This window comes from Protomyctophum parallelum (genome assembly GCF_964188405.1).
Source record: "Protomyctophum parallelum genome assembly, chromosome: 22".
NCBI lineage: Eukaryota > Metazoa > Chordata > Actinopteri > Myctophiformes > Myctophidae > Protomyctophum > Protomyctophum parallelum.
The window spans coordinates 12181894-12199492 of NC_139714.1; the positions used below are offsets into that span (position 1 = coordinate 12181894).

At 45.3% G+C, this 17599-nt stretch overlaps 1 protein-coding gene across 1 annotated transcript in view; it reads left to right on the forward strand.

Moving 5' to 3' along the window:
- bltp3b (bridge-like lipid transfer protein family member 3B) overlaps positions 1–16866 on the forward strand; it is a 64783-nt gene extending 47917 nt beyond the window's left edge. The window contains exons 17-24 of the mRNA XM_083758058.1: positions 33–128; positions 1883–2043; positions 3081–3231; positions 4106–4150; positions 8984–9267; positions 11384–11492; positions 12978–13174; positions 13777–16866. Coding sequence (XP_083614184.1) covers positions 33–128; positions 1883–2043; positions 3081–3231; positions 4106–4150; positions 8984–9267; positions 11384–11492; positions 12978–13174; positions 13777–13905 — 1172 coding nt within the window. The 3' untranslated portion in view covers positions 13906–16866. The remainder of the gene's footprint in view (positions 1–32; positions 129–1882; positions 2044–3080; positions 3232–4105; positions 4151–8983; positions 9268–11383; positions 11493–12977; positions 13175–13776) is intronic.
- Positions 16867–17599: the final 733 nt, after the last annotated feature.

A 17599-nucleotide genomic window follows, 5' to 3' on the forward strand; every position in this document is an offset into this window, starting at 1 on the left:
ATGTTGTTAATAGTTCCACCTCCCTCTTGTAGGCAGACTCGTCATTTTTACTGATGAGCTCCACCACAGTTGTGTCAGCGGCAAACTTGAGGATGTGGTTACTGCCAAATTTGGCAGTGCAGTCATGGGTCAGTAGACCGAACAGCGCGCGCGCCGCACACACACAGCGCATGCACGCACGCACACACACAAACACAGAATTTAAAACCTATTCCCCACCAGAAATGCAATAGCAGGTTTTCACCAGGAGGTGGTGGCATTGTGCTACTACTAATCCTGTAATGTGGCTACAGAGTTGCAGGAAAAGCTCTTCTCTTACTATAAATGGTAAATGGTGCATTTATATAGCGCCTTTATCCAAGGTGCTTTATATAGATTGTGCATTACATTCACCCATTCACACACACATTCATACAATGATGGCGGAGGAAACCATGCAAGGCATCAACCTGCACCTCTGGAGCAATTAGGGGTTCAGAGTCTTGCTCAAGGACACTTCGACACTAACTCTGGGGGAGGCCGATATCGAACTGGGAACCTCATGGTTCACCATCCAGATGTTATACTGGCCACTCTACTCCTGAGCCAATGCCGCCCACTATAGACGAATTCCACAGAGCGGTGCCCTGTAGGCCAGCTGTAGACAATCAATGCTGCCGTTTCATTTACTACTTTGTGTGCAGTCATTTCCCAAGACGAAGGCCAATTATATATTTTCATTATTTTAATTGTCTCCACCAGGCCGAAGGCATGTGGGGAGAGTATGTTTTGCACTCCGTCCGTCCGTTTGTGTGTCCGTCCGTCCGTCCGTCCGTCCGTCCGTGTGTCCGTGAACAGCTAATCTCGGCCACCGTTAACCCGGTCGATGCCAAATTTTGCACACACACTCCCTGGATGCCAACCATGAACCTCTGCCCCAAACTTTCCAGAACGGCCTGTTATAGCGCCACCAGGAGGCCGCTTTGTGCAAAACAAGTTTTTGCACAGTACACCTACAGATTTTGTCCAAACATCACGCAAATTGGTACACACACTCCCTGGATGCCAACGATGAACCTCTGCCCCAAACTTTCCAGAACGGCCTGTTATAGCGCCACCAGGAGGCCGCTTTGTGCAAAACAAGTTTTTGCACAGTACACCTACAGATTTTGTCCAAACATCACGCAAATTGGTACACAGTCTCTCTAGAGCCATTCAACCAAACCGGTCTTTCAGATTTCTCAGACTCCATCCTGATTGGTTAAGATTGGCTTCCAAAGTTCACAGGAGTGCTCAGTTTCAAACAAAATGCTGCAAATCATGAACACATCGCGTGATTTCCGTCAAATTGTGCACCCACATTCCCACTAGGCCCAGGACAAAATGCCACATGAACAATTTCAACTCAGCCTCAAGGTGGCGCTATAACTGGCCGAAAAGTGTTTTTACCTCTAACTGCACGGATCTGTGGATAACCTGGTGGAGACCTGTGCCCAGAAGGGCACTTTTTCTAGTTATTTCAATATTTTCATATTGGCGTATTGTGGAATCCATGATCTCGATCGCGGTCGAAAAATGATGATGATGATGATATATTATTTTCATAAATAAATAGTTGAAGAAATTGAAAACAATACCTGATCTACAAGATGCGGTGTGTTGCGAGCCCATAGATTGTCTAAATAAGTAAAAAGAAGGAAAAAAAACACTGTTGTGGCACACGCATATATCACGGCGCTCTCATTGTCCCTGGCTTGCACACTGCTGACCGACTCTGTGTCCCCTCATGTGTCATTGTCCCTGGCTTGCACACTGCTGACCGACTCTGTGTCCCCTCATGTGTCATTGTCCCTGGCTTGCACACTGCTGACCGACTCTGTGTCCCCTCATGTGTCGGAGACAGACGACGTGTCCATCTCGGGCTTCAAGGACGCCGTGAGCGAGCAGAGCGCCACGGAGAGCGCCAACGAGGCTGCTACCGTTGGTCCGGAGCAGGAGGGGGGCGTGTCCCCGGACACGGTCAGCGCCGCCTCTCAGAGCATCGACGAGCCCACCAAAGACATAGTAAGATGTTTGTTTACCTCTGTTAACGGCAACATGCATGAACATGCAGCACAGCGTGCTATATGCAGTACGTGACTGCTGCTTTCAAGGGGCATTTAGATGCAATTAGTGCAATAGTTCATCGAACACATCAACACAAAATAATATTTATACATCTATGGTGCGTTCGTAAATGCGCACCAGGAATGTGCTCAGTTTGTTGTGTGCACTTGGCGTTTACGTCATAGTGCGCACTGAGTGTGTGGCTTATTTACGAACGAGCAGTTAAAACGACACACCTTCCCGTAGCATTGAAATGTAATTAATAACATTAGCCTACCTGCTGTTGGTCAATGGTCTACTGTACATACACGATGATGCGGGTGTAATAATAGAGCTCAAAGGACCGGGGAGCGCTCGAGACACCGCAGTGATGCAAGCAATGTGTGCAATGAATGCAATGCTGCAAGACAAAATGGCTGCGTAAAGAGGAAGTCTTTCCCCATGCAGGTGTCGCCACTGCTGCTCATGGTGCCGTTTGTGTGTGGGGCTGTCTGCTCTCTAGTTTACACATACCTCTATGGTCTGTCCCCCTGTCCGCTCTCTAGTTTATATATACAAAGTAAACTCTATGGTCTGTCCCCCTGTCCGCTCTCTAGTTTATATATACAAAGTAAACTCTATGGTCTGTCCCCCTGTCCGCTCTCTAGTTTATATATACAAAGTAAACTCTATGGTCTGTCCCCCTGTCCCCTCTCTAGTTTATATATACAAAGTAAACTCTATGGTCTGTCCCCCTGTCCCCTCTCTAGTTTATATATACAAAGTAAACTCTATGGTCTGTCCCCCTGTCCCCTCTCTAGTTTATATATACAAAGTAAACTCTATGGTCTGTCCCCCTGTCCCCTCTCTAGTTTATATATACAAAGTAAACTCTATGGTCTGTCCCCCTGTCCCCTCTCTAGTTTATATATACAAAGTAAACTCTATGGTCTGTCCCCCTGTCCCCTCTCTAGTTTATATATACAAAGTAAACTCTATGGTCTGTCCCCACCCAGGTGTCTGTGCTGCTGCTGAAGGTGCAGTCGGTGTGTGTGGGCATGGAGGCTCTGGGGGAGAGCACAGTCCTGTCTCTGGAGGTGGGCCAGGTCCGACCCAACCAGCTGGGTAACATCAGCCTCAGACAGTACCTGAGCAACCGCAGTCTGGGTAAGACAGGTTCACACCTCTCTCTCTCTCTCTCTCTCTCTCTCTCTCTCTCTCTCATATTAATGATGCTCTAACAGATGGACGTTTGTAATGTAATTTAATAAGATGCAAAAGCCACATGGTTTCATTTTTAGAATTCTGATCACATTAATAGGCATGAGATGCGTCATTTGATCTGATAAAAGCCATGAACTCCTTCTCCTCCCCTCCTTATATGGCGTTTGTAAATGTGTTCTGTAGACGAACACCACATGCATTGGCAAATAATAAGTATAGTACTTTGCAGTCATGATGTGGGTGCAGGACCAAATCTGTCCAACAACTGCAAATAAATAGAACAACACAAGAGCTTGCCTTGGTTTTGGTTTTCTTTACTATTGAGACTGGCAAAGGGCAGCAAAGAGCAAAACCCTTTTGGTTGATAAAGAAAGCAGCCCAATAAAAAAAGAGGACATTATGAAGTGCTCTCACGGTCGAAGTAAAAACTTGGCTCAATTTGCTCCGTTGTAGAATTGACTAATCATTAAACCTTAGAAACAAACCATCTACACCGAATGGCACAGGACAGATTCTTTAATACACTAAAGGCCTATTCATACTCCAGTTTTAGGTGATAAATAAGGTGACCACCGAAAACTACAACATGACGTCACGCCACCCAATCGTATCTCTCTGTTTTCACTAACCACCGTTTGAGTGGTCCCCTTATCACCTAAAACGGGAGTATGCATAGGACAAAAGGAGCAATGCATCCAAATCCACCAGAACCAAACACTGATCAGAAGAAGGTTACAATACAGACACACACACACACACACACACACACACACACACACTGTATTATCGCTGCTCACGTTCCCATAATTCCCAACAGGTATGGTGAATTCCGTACCAATGCCTACGGCTGAGAGCAGCCAAGGTAAAGCTGTGTGCTAATCCACCGTGCACAATTTAACATGCATGACCTCTGTCTGTCACTCTCCTGCGTGCGTGCGTGCGTGTGGGTGGGTGGGTGTGCGTGCGTGTGTGTGTGTGTGTGTGTGTGCGTATGTGTATGTGGACTTAACCACTTGAACCTTAGTGTCCCTATTCTGGGCATGTCATTACCTGCCGAACATTTTGTAAAAATAGGCGATCTACAAGCTCACAGCGAGCCGCAGCAAGCCTGTAGATGGGCTATTTTCAGCAGAGATACTGTATTTGGTGTTGAGGGTTGATTCGCTGCCTTCCGTGATTTGTTTAGTCACTTCGCTGCTCAGTCTGGAAAGTCTCCTATTTCCTATTTCCTATCTCCTATCTCCACGGTAGGCGGGACATGCCAAAACTGAGAATCGACCCGAGTCTTCTGATTGGTCTGTGGTGCTGGTTGGGAGTTGGGACAAAAACACCAGTTTGACGTCATATCAGTGTGTCACTACTGCTGTTGCCCTGCAACCGTTCGTCCCCTTGTTATCATTCAATAAACTCACCCCACACAGGCCGGCATTTTTTTTTGTACCACTGAATCTGACATAGTGGACTACTGAATCAAACTAGGGTTTACTTTTTACTAGAGATTTGCCGATACTGTATCGGTATCGGAAAAGTATTGGTATCGGCCCTTTTTGGTCACATCGGGTCATATCGGATATGCCGGTCTAACCACTGATCCGACACAGGGGTAAGGGGTTGACACTATAGCAGGTAAATAAAATGTTGGGGCATGTGGAGTTTGCTTTCGAGTTGCCCAAACTGCAAGTGCGCATTTGAGTGAGGAGTCTGCTATTAACAACACGAGATAAAATAAGTAATTCAATTTATTTTATTATAAATATCATTCTCTGGTATCGGTATCGGCTAACACAGAAATGGTGGTATCGGGAACGAAAAAAGTGTATCGCGGGACACCCCTACTTTTTACCATCTAAGGTTTTACTCTTTAGTCTCGAACTGGTGCTAATGTTTCCGACAGTGAGAAAAGCATGGACAGAGTGGCGCTGGCTGACGTATCAGGTGTAGGCGTAACAGGTGACGCTATGAAATACAGGAGGCTGGCCAGACTGAGTAGCGACAAAGTGACAGAACGAATCAGGGAACGCAGCGAAGCAGGCCGCAAACCAGGTTACCCCGTCAACAAAGTATTGAGAGTTGAAGTGGTTAATTGTTTTTCCTGGTACTCTATTTAAGTGTGTGTCGTTTGTTGACTCTCTAGTCTCTAACTGGGCAGTGGTTCTCACCCTAGTGGGCCGTGAAGGTATTGCAAGCGGGCCCCCAAATGTTTGAAAAACACAAGATTCTAATGATAAATATATATTTAAAACAAACTAAAGTATAGTTGCTGTAAAAACAAATGGCATGGTATTTTGTTCTTTAAATCTGTGAGGAGGCACGTGGCCCACCCGTCTGACCGCTTAAGGCCCAAACAAACCACACCAATGATTCGTCATGCAACTCCTTGCAACAGGACGGTGCTTTAACTGGACATATCACACCCAAGCACCGAGCTGCAACAGATATCTGTTTCCACAGCAATCTAGCTAGTGTGACACGCACACGCACGCGGATGGATAAACTTGTATGGAAACTAGCGTTTTCTCATGCCAATAAAGCTTCTTTGAATTGAATCACTTGGGATGCAATGCAACGACATGTGCCGACGTCCAACGGGACGTACGGTATCAGACGCCTGCGACGAACGCTAAAGCGGTTTGGTCGCGTCTGGAATCATCTGTGTGCTTAGGGCCTCCTTACCACGACGGCTGAAGGTCTGCCGTGTTAAGTGATCCTTCCGGACGGACGGAGCGTGGGCCCCCAGTGCCTTTGAGATGCTCTTTTAAAGTGGGCCGCCCTGATGCAGAACAGGTTGAGAACCACCGCTCCATAAGGGCCTTTGCACACAGAGTCTGACAAATCATAAATAGATGAAATACATTCGTTTTCATTTGAAGCCAGCAGTGCTGCTCTGTGTGCAAGGGCATTTAACCCTGATCTTTGTGAGATAAGAGTGTCTGATGAATGCCTCCATTAAGGAAATCCTTTGTGCGTTAGGGTTCCAGTGAGTTCATGTGTATTTCTCCATAATACAGTTGGCCTTCTGTCGGCTGCACGCATTGCAGATACATGTTGCATTGCACCCACCAAAGGTGTGTGTGTGTGTGTGTGTGAGAGAGAGAGAGTGTTAACGTCATCTAACAGAACCAGCACTTATAGAGCGAGTATGTAATTATGACAGTAATGTCTTTTTGAAACATTATAAGCCCAGAGACTTGCGTGCGTGCACAAGAGTTTGTGCACCACTGCACCTGTGCATTCGTTCCCATCCAATTAAACCGTACTATTGTGTGTTGCAATCACGTGCTGCTTTCTTTCTGCCATTCATATTATGTTAATCATTCCCCTGTCTCTCTCCCTCTCCATTTTCCCTTTGAGAGGGAACCCCCGACCCCCCTCAATTCTGTGAAATCCTCTCCTCTCCTCTCCTCCTCTCCTCCATTTCTCTTCAGCCTGTGTGTCTTCCTCTCTCCGTCTTCTCACCTTCCTCTCCAGTGTCCCTCCCTCCCTCCATCTCCCCCTCGTCCTCTTCATCCTCCTCTCTCCACTGCAGCAGACTTTGCAGTCTCACTCCACTGGTTCAGGCAGCCTGCCTCTCTCCCCCCATCTCTCTCTCTCTCTCTCTCTCTCTCTCTCTCTCCCCCCCCCCCCCCCCCCCCCCCCCCCATCCCCATCTCTCTCCCTCCCTCCCTCTCACTCTGCTTCTTTCATCATCCCCTGAAGCTCTTTTTCTCAGCTTTCCCTTAATCCCATCTGTTTCCCCCCTCGCTACCTTACCTCTCTCTCTCTCTCTCTCTCTCTCTGGTCTTATCACAGTGCCTCAGTCCTTGGCTGATGATTTTCAGCCTGTCTGTCATTCCTCTCTCTCTCTCTCTCTCTCTCTCATCCATGCAGGACAGAGAGTGCTGTCATTTTGTAACAGCATTTGCTTCATTGAAGCATCACCCACCTTGTATTTTACCACCTTGTATCACCCACCTTGTATTTCTCACACACACACACACACACACACACACACACACACACACACACACACACACACACACACACACACACACACACACACACACACACACACACACACAGAGAGAGAGAGAGAACTTAGTAGAGGATGTGGAGTCAGAATGGAAGGCAGTGTGAGTGTTCTGTGTGTAGGTGACTCTATAAGGAGACTTACCTCTCTCTCTCTCTCTGCCCAGTGGTGTAAAGTAACTAAGTACTTACTAGTATTTACTTAAGTACTGTACTTATAAGTACAAATTTGAGGTATTTGCACTTTACTTTTGCTTCTACTCCACTACGTTTTCTTTGAAAGATTTAGTTACTAGTTATTTTGTAGATTTTGATTATTATTATTACATTACAAAACATACATTACATTGTACATTAGCCAGCCACTAAAGCCCTATACATGTACAAGGTCACAACACGTCGCAGGACAGAGTACTTCTATGTTGCCGTATTGGTACTTTTACTTAACCCATTTTGACCTGAGATTAGTAAAACATGCGAGTACTTTATCCACCGCTCGTGCACGCCGTTTTCTCTCTCCCTCTCACCCTTCATCTTCCTCCCTCTCTCCATCTCTCTCTAATACCTCTGTCCTCTCTGCATGTCCCTCTGTGTCCTCTCGTCCATCTGTCCATCGTCTCTCTCTCTCTCTCTCTCTCTCTCTCTCTCTCTCTCTCATCTCATCTCATCACCGACTCCACTCTTGTATGTAAATGACTACCCTGTCTCTCTCCTTGTTTAATCTCCCTCCGTTATTCTAACCTCTCGTTCTCTCTCTCCCCGTACTCTCTCTCGTTCTCTCTCTCCCCTTAACTCGTCAAGGTTATAATTGGTTTGGGATTTTTCATCATAGTTTAGTTTTACTTGACTTTTCTTTTTTATTCTAATTCAGTTAGTCTGAATTTGTTCTTAGTAGGGTTAGTGGGGTTTGCTAGTTTTTATTCGCGAGTAAGTATTGTGAACAAAAGATACCATTAAAATAAATTCTATATATATATTTTCTATATATATATTATACAGTGTATATATATATATTCAGTTACTGTTTGACAATCAACGAGAGAAACGAAAACTAAGGGTCTTTTCTTTGTCTATAATTTCAATTGGTTTTAGTTAGTTTTGTAAACACACAATACAGTTTCAGTTAGTTATGGTTCATTTATTTTCTTCCTTGTAGTTTTTATTTAATTCAGTTAAAGATGGAGTGCCGTGATTTTAGTACTTTTATTTTAGTACTCAGTTTTGTATGCGTCTATGGAGTTAACATTACTCTAATAGACCCCCAGGTATGGTTAGAATATTCAAATATGTCTTCCCTGTGTATTTTTGGTTTCTTCCCGAAAACTGAAAGCCTTGGAGTCAAAAGGCCCAATCGAAATACACCACGTTGTACCACAGTGACATCACAATATCATCCCCTCCCCTAACCCCTCCCCCTTTAACATACAACACACAGCTGTGGGTGCGGCTTCAGTTCAGGTGGATCACCACCCACCTGAATACCAGGTATACTTAATGAACTGGTGGGTGTGGCCACATAAAACATCATTTTAAGACTTTCTGTACACTTAAACTTTTTAATCATACTACCTGAAGATCATGGTTCACGGGTGAAAAAAAATCACGGCACTCCATATTTTGTTTTATATAATAATAATGATTATTATTTTTCGTTAACTCTAATAACCTTTGTCCTCGTCTCGCTGTCCAGCCGGTGGTGGGGATTCGGCAGCCGCCGCGTCCGGTGACCCCGCCGCCCCCGGAGGTCGACGGCGCCCGGAGGTCCAGGCCCGCCTGGAGAGCGGGCCGTGTGCCGCCGCCCACTCCCCGCTGGCGGAGCAGAACGGCTTCCTGCGCCTGCGGCTGCACGGCTACCGCGCCAGCCTTCTGATGTCCACCATGCGCAACATGGCCGCCTTCCTGGAGGAGGACGACGCCCCACCGCAGGTGCTGCCCATGGAGATCAGCGTCATGGACACGCACCTGGACCTGAAGGTAGGCCCATGGCTAGCGTCACCATTTTCTCATTTTGACGGTATTAAGGCCCACCAAAATACATTTCAGTCGACTAAATCAACTGTAGATTTTGTCAACTAAAATCTTATGATATTTACTCGACTAAAACCAGACTAAACACTAACTAAAACATTCACTAACAGTAAAACATTTCAGGTGACTAAAACGTGGCAAAAACGAAATAAACTATTCAAGAGACTATGACTAAAACTAAAATCTGAATTTGCTGTCAAAACAACACGCACACACACACACACACACACACACAGGCGCACACACGCACCTGGACATGAAGGTTCGACAAACGGCGCTCTACTAACAACAGCTTAGTATAAAAAGGATGTTGTTTCGAGAGAAGCCCAAATGGCCTCTACACACACAGAATTACTCTTCCTACATCCGGGCCGCTTCACTACTTCCTAAAATGTAGGTGTTAGCGATGATACTAATTAAGGCTCCTGTTTTATTTAGTGTGCAGTAGTTCTCAACCATTTGCTTCCATTTGTACACTCAGAGTTACAGACCCGTACGGCCGGGGCCATTTGGAACCCACCCAGATCACATTGAGACCCACTGGTGTAGCAGAGTGTTTCCAGTGAGCTGACACGAAAAATAGCAGCACCCTGACTCTGACTCTGTTTGACCAGAATGGAACAGAGCCTTCATTAGTATCATCGCCAAAATGGCGTGTATGCATAGAGCCCATTGCATGGCCTATGCATATCAAACTGGGTGGCCTATCACAGGTTCAAACGTCTGCTAGGTTCGATGTTTACTTTGCAGCACTAAATGGACTCTATGCACACAGAATTACTCTTCCTACTCCCGGGCCCCTTCCCTACGTCCTTCACATGTGTTAAGGCTCTGTTCCATTTAGTGTACATTGGTTTTCAAACGTTTAAATTGGACCCCCATAACTCTGAGAGTGTACACAACACATGGAACCAAATGTACCCGTACGGTGTCAAAGACATTTGGACGCACTGGTGGCAGAGTGTTTCCAGTAAGCCAACACGCACAATAACGGCACGATGACTCTGTTTGACCAGAATGGAACAGAGCCTTCATTAGTATCATCGTTAACACGAGGAAGTAGGGAAGTGGCGTGTATGCATAGAGCCCATTGCTTTTCTTGGCACTATATATATTTACTATGACCGTTGAGCCTGTATGTACGTTTGAGGATTCATGTTCTTTCTGACGTATTCTTATCTTGTGCGTAAGTCTCTGGATAAGAGTCTGCTAAATGCCTTCACTGTAAATTGTATACATAGACTTGCCTAAATATATGCTAAACAGCCACACACGCTCGCACACACACACACACACACACACACACACACACACACACACACACACACACACACACACACACACACACACACACACACACACACACACACACACACTGCATACATACTTACACACTGGGGGAAGGTCTGGTCCCCGGAGGACCCGATGCTGAGAACCAGTGGACTAGAACACGAGGGGAAATCGGTAATTGGCAAGAAAAAAGAACCCAGTTAAACACACTAATTCAACGTGTACCACCTCCCAGGTATGTGCTGTAGATTTTTTTAACTAGTGGGGCTATGTCGCACGCACGTGCGCACCTGTTGGAGTGATCATTCATTTAAATAAGCTCTTTAATATATGCCTACTTATGTATATAAATGTAATAAATGTACCTAATGGCCTGAATGTATTAAGACAAATGAGTCTTGAAAAATGGGAGTCATCTTATAGAGTCTTATCTTATGGGGGAAACTTTCTTGTTATATTATGCTTCTACCTTGCAAACGTCACCTCTGTAATTGAATGAGTTCATGAATCCATCAGCCACTGTTCTCCAACTCTTCAGACACCTAGAGTAGGAGTTTAGTAGATCGACACAATGGGCCGTCACCATATGTCGGCCATACCTGTTATTTCAAGCTGTGACACTCGGCGTCGATCAGCAGGTTCTTACCAGCGAGGTTAGCGGGGTGTGACAACTGCGTATGGCTGATGTGCGGGGCTTGCGTGTACCGTCAAACTGCCAGGGCGGCGCCCCCGACTGCCCTACCAACCAGCTCACCCCTGCCTCCTCCCACAGGATGACGGACCACGTGACAACCCGTCGGACCCAGAGCCCTCCCCCGTCACCGTGCACGTGGACAGTCTGGTCATTCACCGACGAGACGACGGGTCCTTCTCTATAGGAGGTGATGCACGCACGCACAAATACAGATCATTCTGGCGGTCCTTGACATGAACATGTTTGAGAACCACTGTGATAGAAACATGGGGTTTTTCAGAAAAGGCATTTGTAGAATCGTCCTCGGGTCTAAATGGGTTAAGAGAGGACTAAAGACTTTCCTTTTTAACAAAGCATGTTTATAGCTATGACCTCATGTTTTAAATGTTTTGTTCACGTTTCCTAGATGTTTTTTTATGTTTTAATGGTGTGATGTTTCTTCTGTTTTTAATTTATGCACTTGCTCATTGTAGCACTTTGAGATTCTCACGAAAGTAAAGTGCATTATGAATAAAATGATTATTATTAACCCATTCTGACCGGGCACCCATTTTAGTGTTGGCATCATGTTATGCTTTAGCTATTGAAAAATAGCAGATCTACAAGCTCATATCGCGCCACCGAGTGGCGCGATACGAGCTTGTAGGTCTGCTATTTTTGAAAAATCGAAGACACTTTTAGAATCTGATCTCAGGTCAGAATGGGTTAATAATGAAACTGTCAGGATGTAATAGACATTTTTAGAATCTGATCTCAGGTCAGAATGGGTTAATATTATAACAACAGGAATAACAGTGGACCGCAGACCTCCACCAAGGCATTACAATCTCCCGGGTTTCTCATTTGAACGCTTGGCCTCATGGTTGGTGCTAGAGGAAAGGTCACGGGGTCAGAGAAATCAAATCAATTGATTGTGTTGAGTGTCGATCAATGGAACCGACTGCAGTGTACTTTCACTTCCTGTTTATCGATATAATAATGAGCCAGTAGGGTACAGCTGCAGTGACAACACAGGAATGTGTTCACAACGAGTTAACTGAGCAACAGCATAATTGGCTACTAGAGACAAATGATATACAAGCTCAACAGTGATGATATCAAACAGCACTTACTTACTTAGCCCCGTCACTCCCAGTGGAGCAGAGGCCATCGACGACCATCTTCTCCATCCAATGCGGTTTTGGGGCTGTCCTCTCCGCCTCTCCCCAGCTGAGTCCCTGTCTCTTCAGCTCCGCCTCGGTGTCCCGCCTCCAGGTGTTCTAATAGGCCGCCCTCTCTTCTACTTCCCCTGGGGGGTTCCAAGTCGGTGCCTGGTACGTTGTACCAGCTGCCGGTTTCCTCAGGGTGTGGCCAGTCCATCCCTTAGGACCTGTTTCTCCACGCTCCCTTTCCTCCAGAGTTCTTCACTTTCTCATTTTGTTTGGCCACCAGAACTTGAAAATGCGCTTCAGACAGCTCTTCTAGCTGCTCTAAAACGGTGCTTCCCAATTATTTTAGCTCAAGACCCAAAAGACAAATTATATTAGACGTTTGCCCGGGACCCAAACTAGTGAAAATCTGCAAGCTCACAACACGCCGCTTTGCGGATCTGCTATTTTCATGATTATTAAAATGTTTATTATTATTATCATTTATTGATTCTTGTTTTTTTATGAAACACATTTCACTACAGTGGAGAACGGCCCGGCGGCAGAAGAGAACAGAACCCAGACGACGATGACGAGTAACTCTCTGAACAAGACGCGGACGGACGGCCCGCTGATTGACACCTATCTAAGCCCCGCCCCCGAGGCCGCGGTCTGCACCGCCCCCAAGGCCACGCAGACGCAACCCCTGCCCTTCCTCCCCGCCGTGTCCGGCAAAGAGAAGGTGAACACACACACACACACACACACACACACACACATCATAACACAACACGAGACCCCCAAAATGATATACATTTGACCCCCAAATGTTTTGACGCGCAGCTCAGTGCACACACACCCATCATAACACAACAAGAGACCCCCAAAATGATATGCATTTGTTAGATCTACTGCATTGACCAATGTTCTAAATCCTAAGAATTAAAAAAAAAGAATAATTAGTATTTATATATATATATATATATATATATATATATATACACACACACAAAGGACACAAATATTATAGGTGCATTAGAGTTACATCTGCAAAATCATAGAATGTGTTTCAATAGACATGTCACTCAGTACTCTATGGGTGTAAGTAACAGCGTCTCCGCCATATGACGGCTGACACACACTAAAATGACACAGATGCTTTCCCGGTTTTAATGGGGTAAGCCTAAAGCCAAATATTGCTGGTGTACAATCTCAAATTCTACTGTGTGTGCTGTAATACGCAGTAGAAGTACACACGCATGCGCACACACACACACACACACACACACACAGGTTAAAGTATTTTCCACTGACACCTCTGACTTTTTCCATTTGTTTGTTCAGATGCTGATAGAGGAGAACGAGTGTCTGAAAGTGGAGCTGTCCAGAGCCAAGATGGCGCTGGCGGAGGCTCAGATGGAGAAGGACTCCCTTCTGCACCGCATGAAGACTCTCAAGATCAACACCAGCTAGGCCTGGCTTCTCTGTCCACAGGCGTCCTGACACATCGCCACCACCGGGGGGCAGCTTTACGCTGTTTTTGTTGTGTGGATTATTATATATATTTTTTTTCATCCAAGGCGACATCAACAAGCAAGTTGTCGGTGAAACAACGTTTTGGACAGCCCAGTTCGACACCTTGATTTGTACGCCAGCACACCACTTTGAGACTTTTAACATAGTCACACCCCCCCCCCCTCCCTCCCTCCCTGCGCAAAGCAATGCAGACTCGTGTGTGATTGTTTTGTGTGTTTTTTCAGTTTGTCTCGTTTTTTTTGTTTTTTTTTTCAGAGCGTGGACGCTATATGGCCTCACTCTCTCCTCCGCCAACCTCGGACGGACAAAAGGAAACGAGGGCAGAGAGGAGGCGTGGGGAGGGAGAGGAGTGAAAACGGTACGGCCGATGATGGACGATGTTTCGGGAGCCGTGTCTGTGGCAAAAACACAGGTTGGAGGTCAGCGCCCCGCCCCCTTCATCTCCCACGGCCGTTTTGTCGTCGCCTATGTTTTAAATTTAAAAGATGCAAATAAATGATTCACCCTTTAGTCCCTTTCCTCTCGTGATCCTTAAAGTCCCACACACAGGTGCGGAAAGAACATTGAATGTCATATCTTCAGAGGAATGTCTTCAAAGAAAAACTAAACAGAATGACTTATTTTGCACTGCACTGTAATAATGTAACGTAATGTAATTTAACGCTTTCGTATCGGGGAGGGCGGAAATGACAAAAATCTAGTTGCTCAGAGAGTGTACCGTAGCCCTGTGTGTATAAGAATGTGAACACGCGTACGCAAAGAGTTGTTCTTTTCTACAGAAACCTCATTGTGTGTGTGTGTGTGTGTGTGTGTGTGTGTGTGTGTGTGCGCGTGTCTGCAGCCAGAACAAGCATTTCATTACAGTGAATACATGAACTCATACGCAGTGAGTCACATTCCGTTTCGCTGCTTGATGCTCCCAGAAGTCCAGTTGCACAGACTTTCGTTTCCTATTTTTCTACGTGTAAATATAGCTTTAGTGTGCAGCACCTTGAAAACCTGGCCCGGGCATCATCCATCCATATCACCCCCGGTACCATCCGTATCACCCCGCCGTACAAACTCGCCCTCCAGTCCTGCAACTAACAAAAATCTAGACCAGTGGCTTTCGACCCTTTTCATATCAAGCCCATTATTTATTTGGCATTTGAGCCACGGAAAACCATCGGATGAGATTTAGCATCGCAAACCGTAAACGTACGAATATTCTTTTGTGGTTTTGGTCCACAATTCCATGCTATATTGATTGGGTACCATAAGGAGAGATAACAGGCAAATGTTGATCAAAATAACAATTATTCTACATTATATAGTTGTGTAGACTTCTTGTAAATTAAGTCCATCTGCATTAACAATAATTTAACTTATTTTCATTTCGTTTTACGCTCTCAAGAGTTAAAGATCTATAAGGGTCAGTTTTGTTACCAACTCTGCTTCATTTAGCTGGGGACCACTTGGAATCCCCGCAAGGACCACTGGTGGTCCCCGGACCACTGGTTGAAGACATTTGATTGTCAATTAGCCAGTAATTAGAGCAGGGGTCTTCAACAGGGCTCCTCAAAGTTACTACAGTCAAATCTTTGCGTGATAGGATATATCTTTTATACATTAACCACTAGAACCCTAGCATGACGCGTCCCTATTCTGAGGAGAACTTTAGCCAAAAATAGCAGTTCTACAAGCTCACAAGGTGCATACTGTACTAGTGAGCTTGTAGATCTGCTACTTTTTTAAGAGGTTTGGTGTGTGAAAGAAAAAGCAGATTTAGGTGGTTCAATGTTCTAAAATACACACAAATATGACTCACAGTGCTGCCGAACAAGTCTACAAAGCTATCTATGTAGTGAGGGGGGGGGGGGGGGGGTCGTCCCTGCTTCATCTCTCTCGCTTAGGGGTTCCTTGGCATGAAAAAGGTTGAAGACCCCTGGATTAGAGGGAAGGTAGCCCATTATCCAATACGTTTGAAGCATATTATCCTACCTGTGCTTTCTACTCTCCTAAAAACACGTGGTAGAGTAAAGCCCAATTTATGCTCTGTCGCACGACTGGAAATAGCCGAACCCACAAGCTCACACCGCGACAGTGTGTGGAGCTGTCGTGCGACCAAGTCTGAATCAGGCTTAATATGGGCTCATTTAGGCTGCCTGGCTATACTGTATATAGTCATCATGTGTGTGCGTGCGTGTGCTTTTATGTAAATTTCTAAATTTGCATAACGTTTCACGTGTAGTTTTTTTTCCCACAGACAAAGTGTTGCCCATATCTGCTGCTGTCCCGTGCATGTAGAGAGCACTTTCTACTGTCCCGTAAAAAATAGAACAAAACTGATTTTGTGTTCCTCGACGTGGCTCTTTATTACACGACGACTGTATGGAAGGCCAGTCTTATTTATCAACCCATTGTCTATCATGATCTGTACGTGACCGTCAAAGTCCCGACTTTAACTCGATGCTCACTTCGTCCGGTCCCAGTTCACTTAAGTTGATGTACAAGCTCAGAACGTGTCGCGTTGTGAGCTTGTACATCGGCTATTAACATTGTTGTTGAGTGACACCCATCATATGACGGGGCTTGAGTGGATTAAATAAGTGGAACACAACTCTGTTCTCTGCACAACTACAGCAACGACACTTGAAATGGCAGAGGATGGATTTTGAACACTTTTGATTGTATGTGAAGATTATTTTTGGGATCTGTTTTTTTTTCTTTCTTTTTTTTTTCCATCTTTGTTTTGCCTCTGAGACTCTCATCACACGGCCCCGCCGCCTCCTATGTGGGAATCTCCACCCCATTAAAACCTGTGGAGTAAAATAATAAAATAAAAAAATGGTAATAAGATGCATTGTCTGTCAAAGCTGCTGAAATATTAATGAAATAAAGAAGGGCATCAAAATGAAATGTTTCTTTGCTAACCTCATTCTACTTATTTTCAGAGTTTCGCTGGGGAATGGGGATTTGGCTACTTATTTCCGCTTCTAAACGTGTAAATGTTAAGTAGAGTGCCTACAGAGGTTTGCTTCAGGATCATAATCGATGGGAACAGATGACTCGGAACATAAATGGTGACAGCTGGACATGCCGGTTGGTGTGCTGCTGACTGCTGAGTCCTGACCACATAATGCCTGGTTACTGGTACCCTCCTGCGTTCCAATCTGGGTGCAGAACATGAGCTATTATGTGAACCGCGCCTCTCTACTTTTGGTGATGGAGCTGTTATGCAAAGTGAAGGTGCTACTGCTACAATGCCCAAGGATATACAAATTAAACATTCCCTGAAGAAGACCTTACAGGTCGAAACGTTGGTTTCTGTTAATAAACTTTCAACATCGTGGCTGAGAGTGCAGCCTTTTTCTTTTTTTGTGTTTCATCGCCTTAGGCCTTTGGCACCTCATTAATATTGGTGTGTGCACTTGCCTGTACAAATTAAATCATCTTGAGTCCACAAAGTGGTTTCAGTATGTTGCGAGTGACGTCCCATTCTTTAGTCTCCTGCTTAAGGCCTGTTCATAGCCTACTCCACTTTTAGGTGATAAGGTCACGCCGCGGTGATAAGTATGGAGTTGCAAATCTGTGCTTTGTATTAGTTATTTATAAGACTATTCATAAAAAAGCAACTCACTGCTCACCCAAA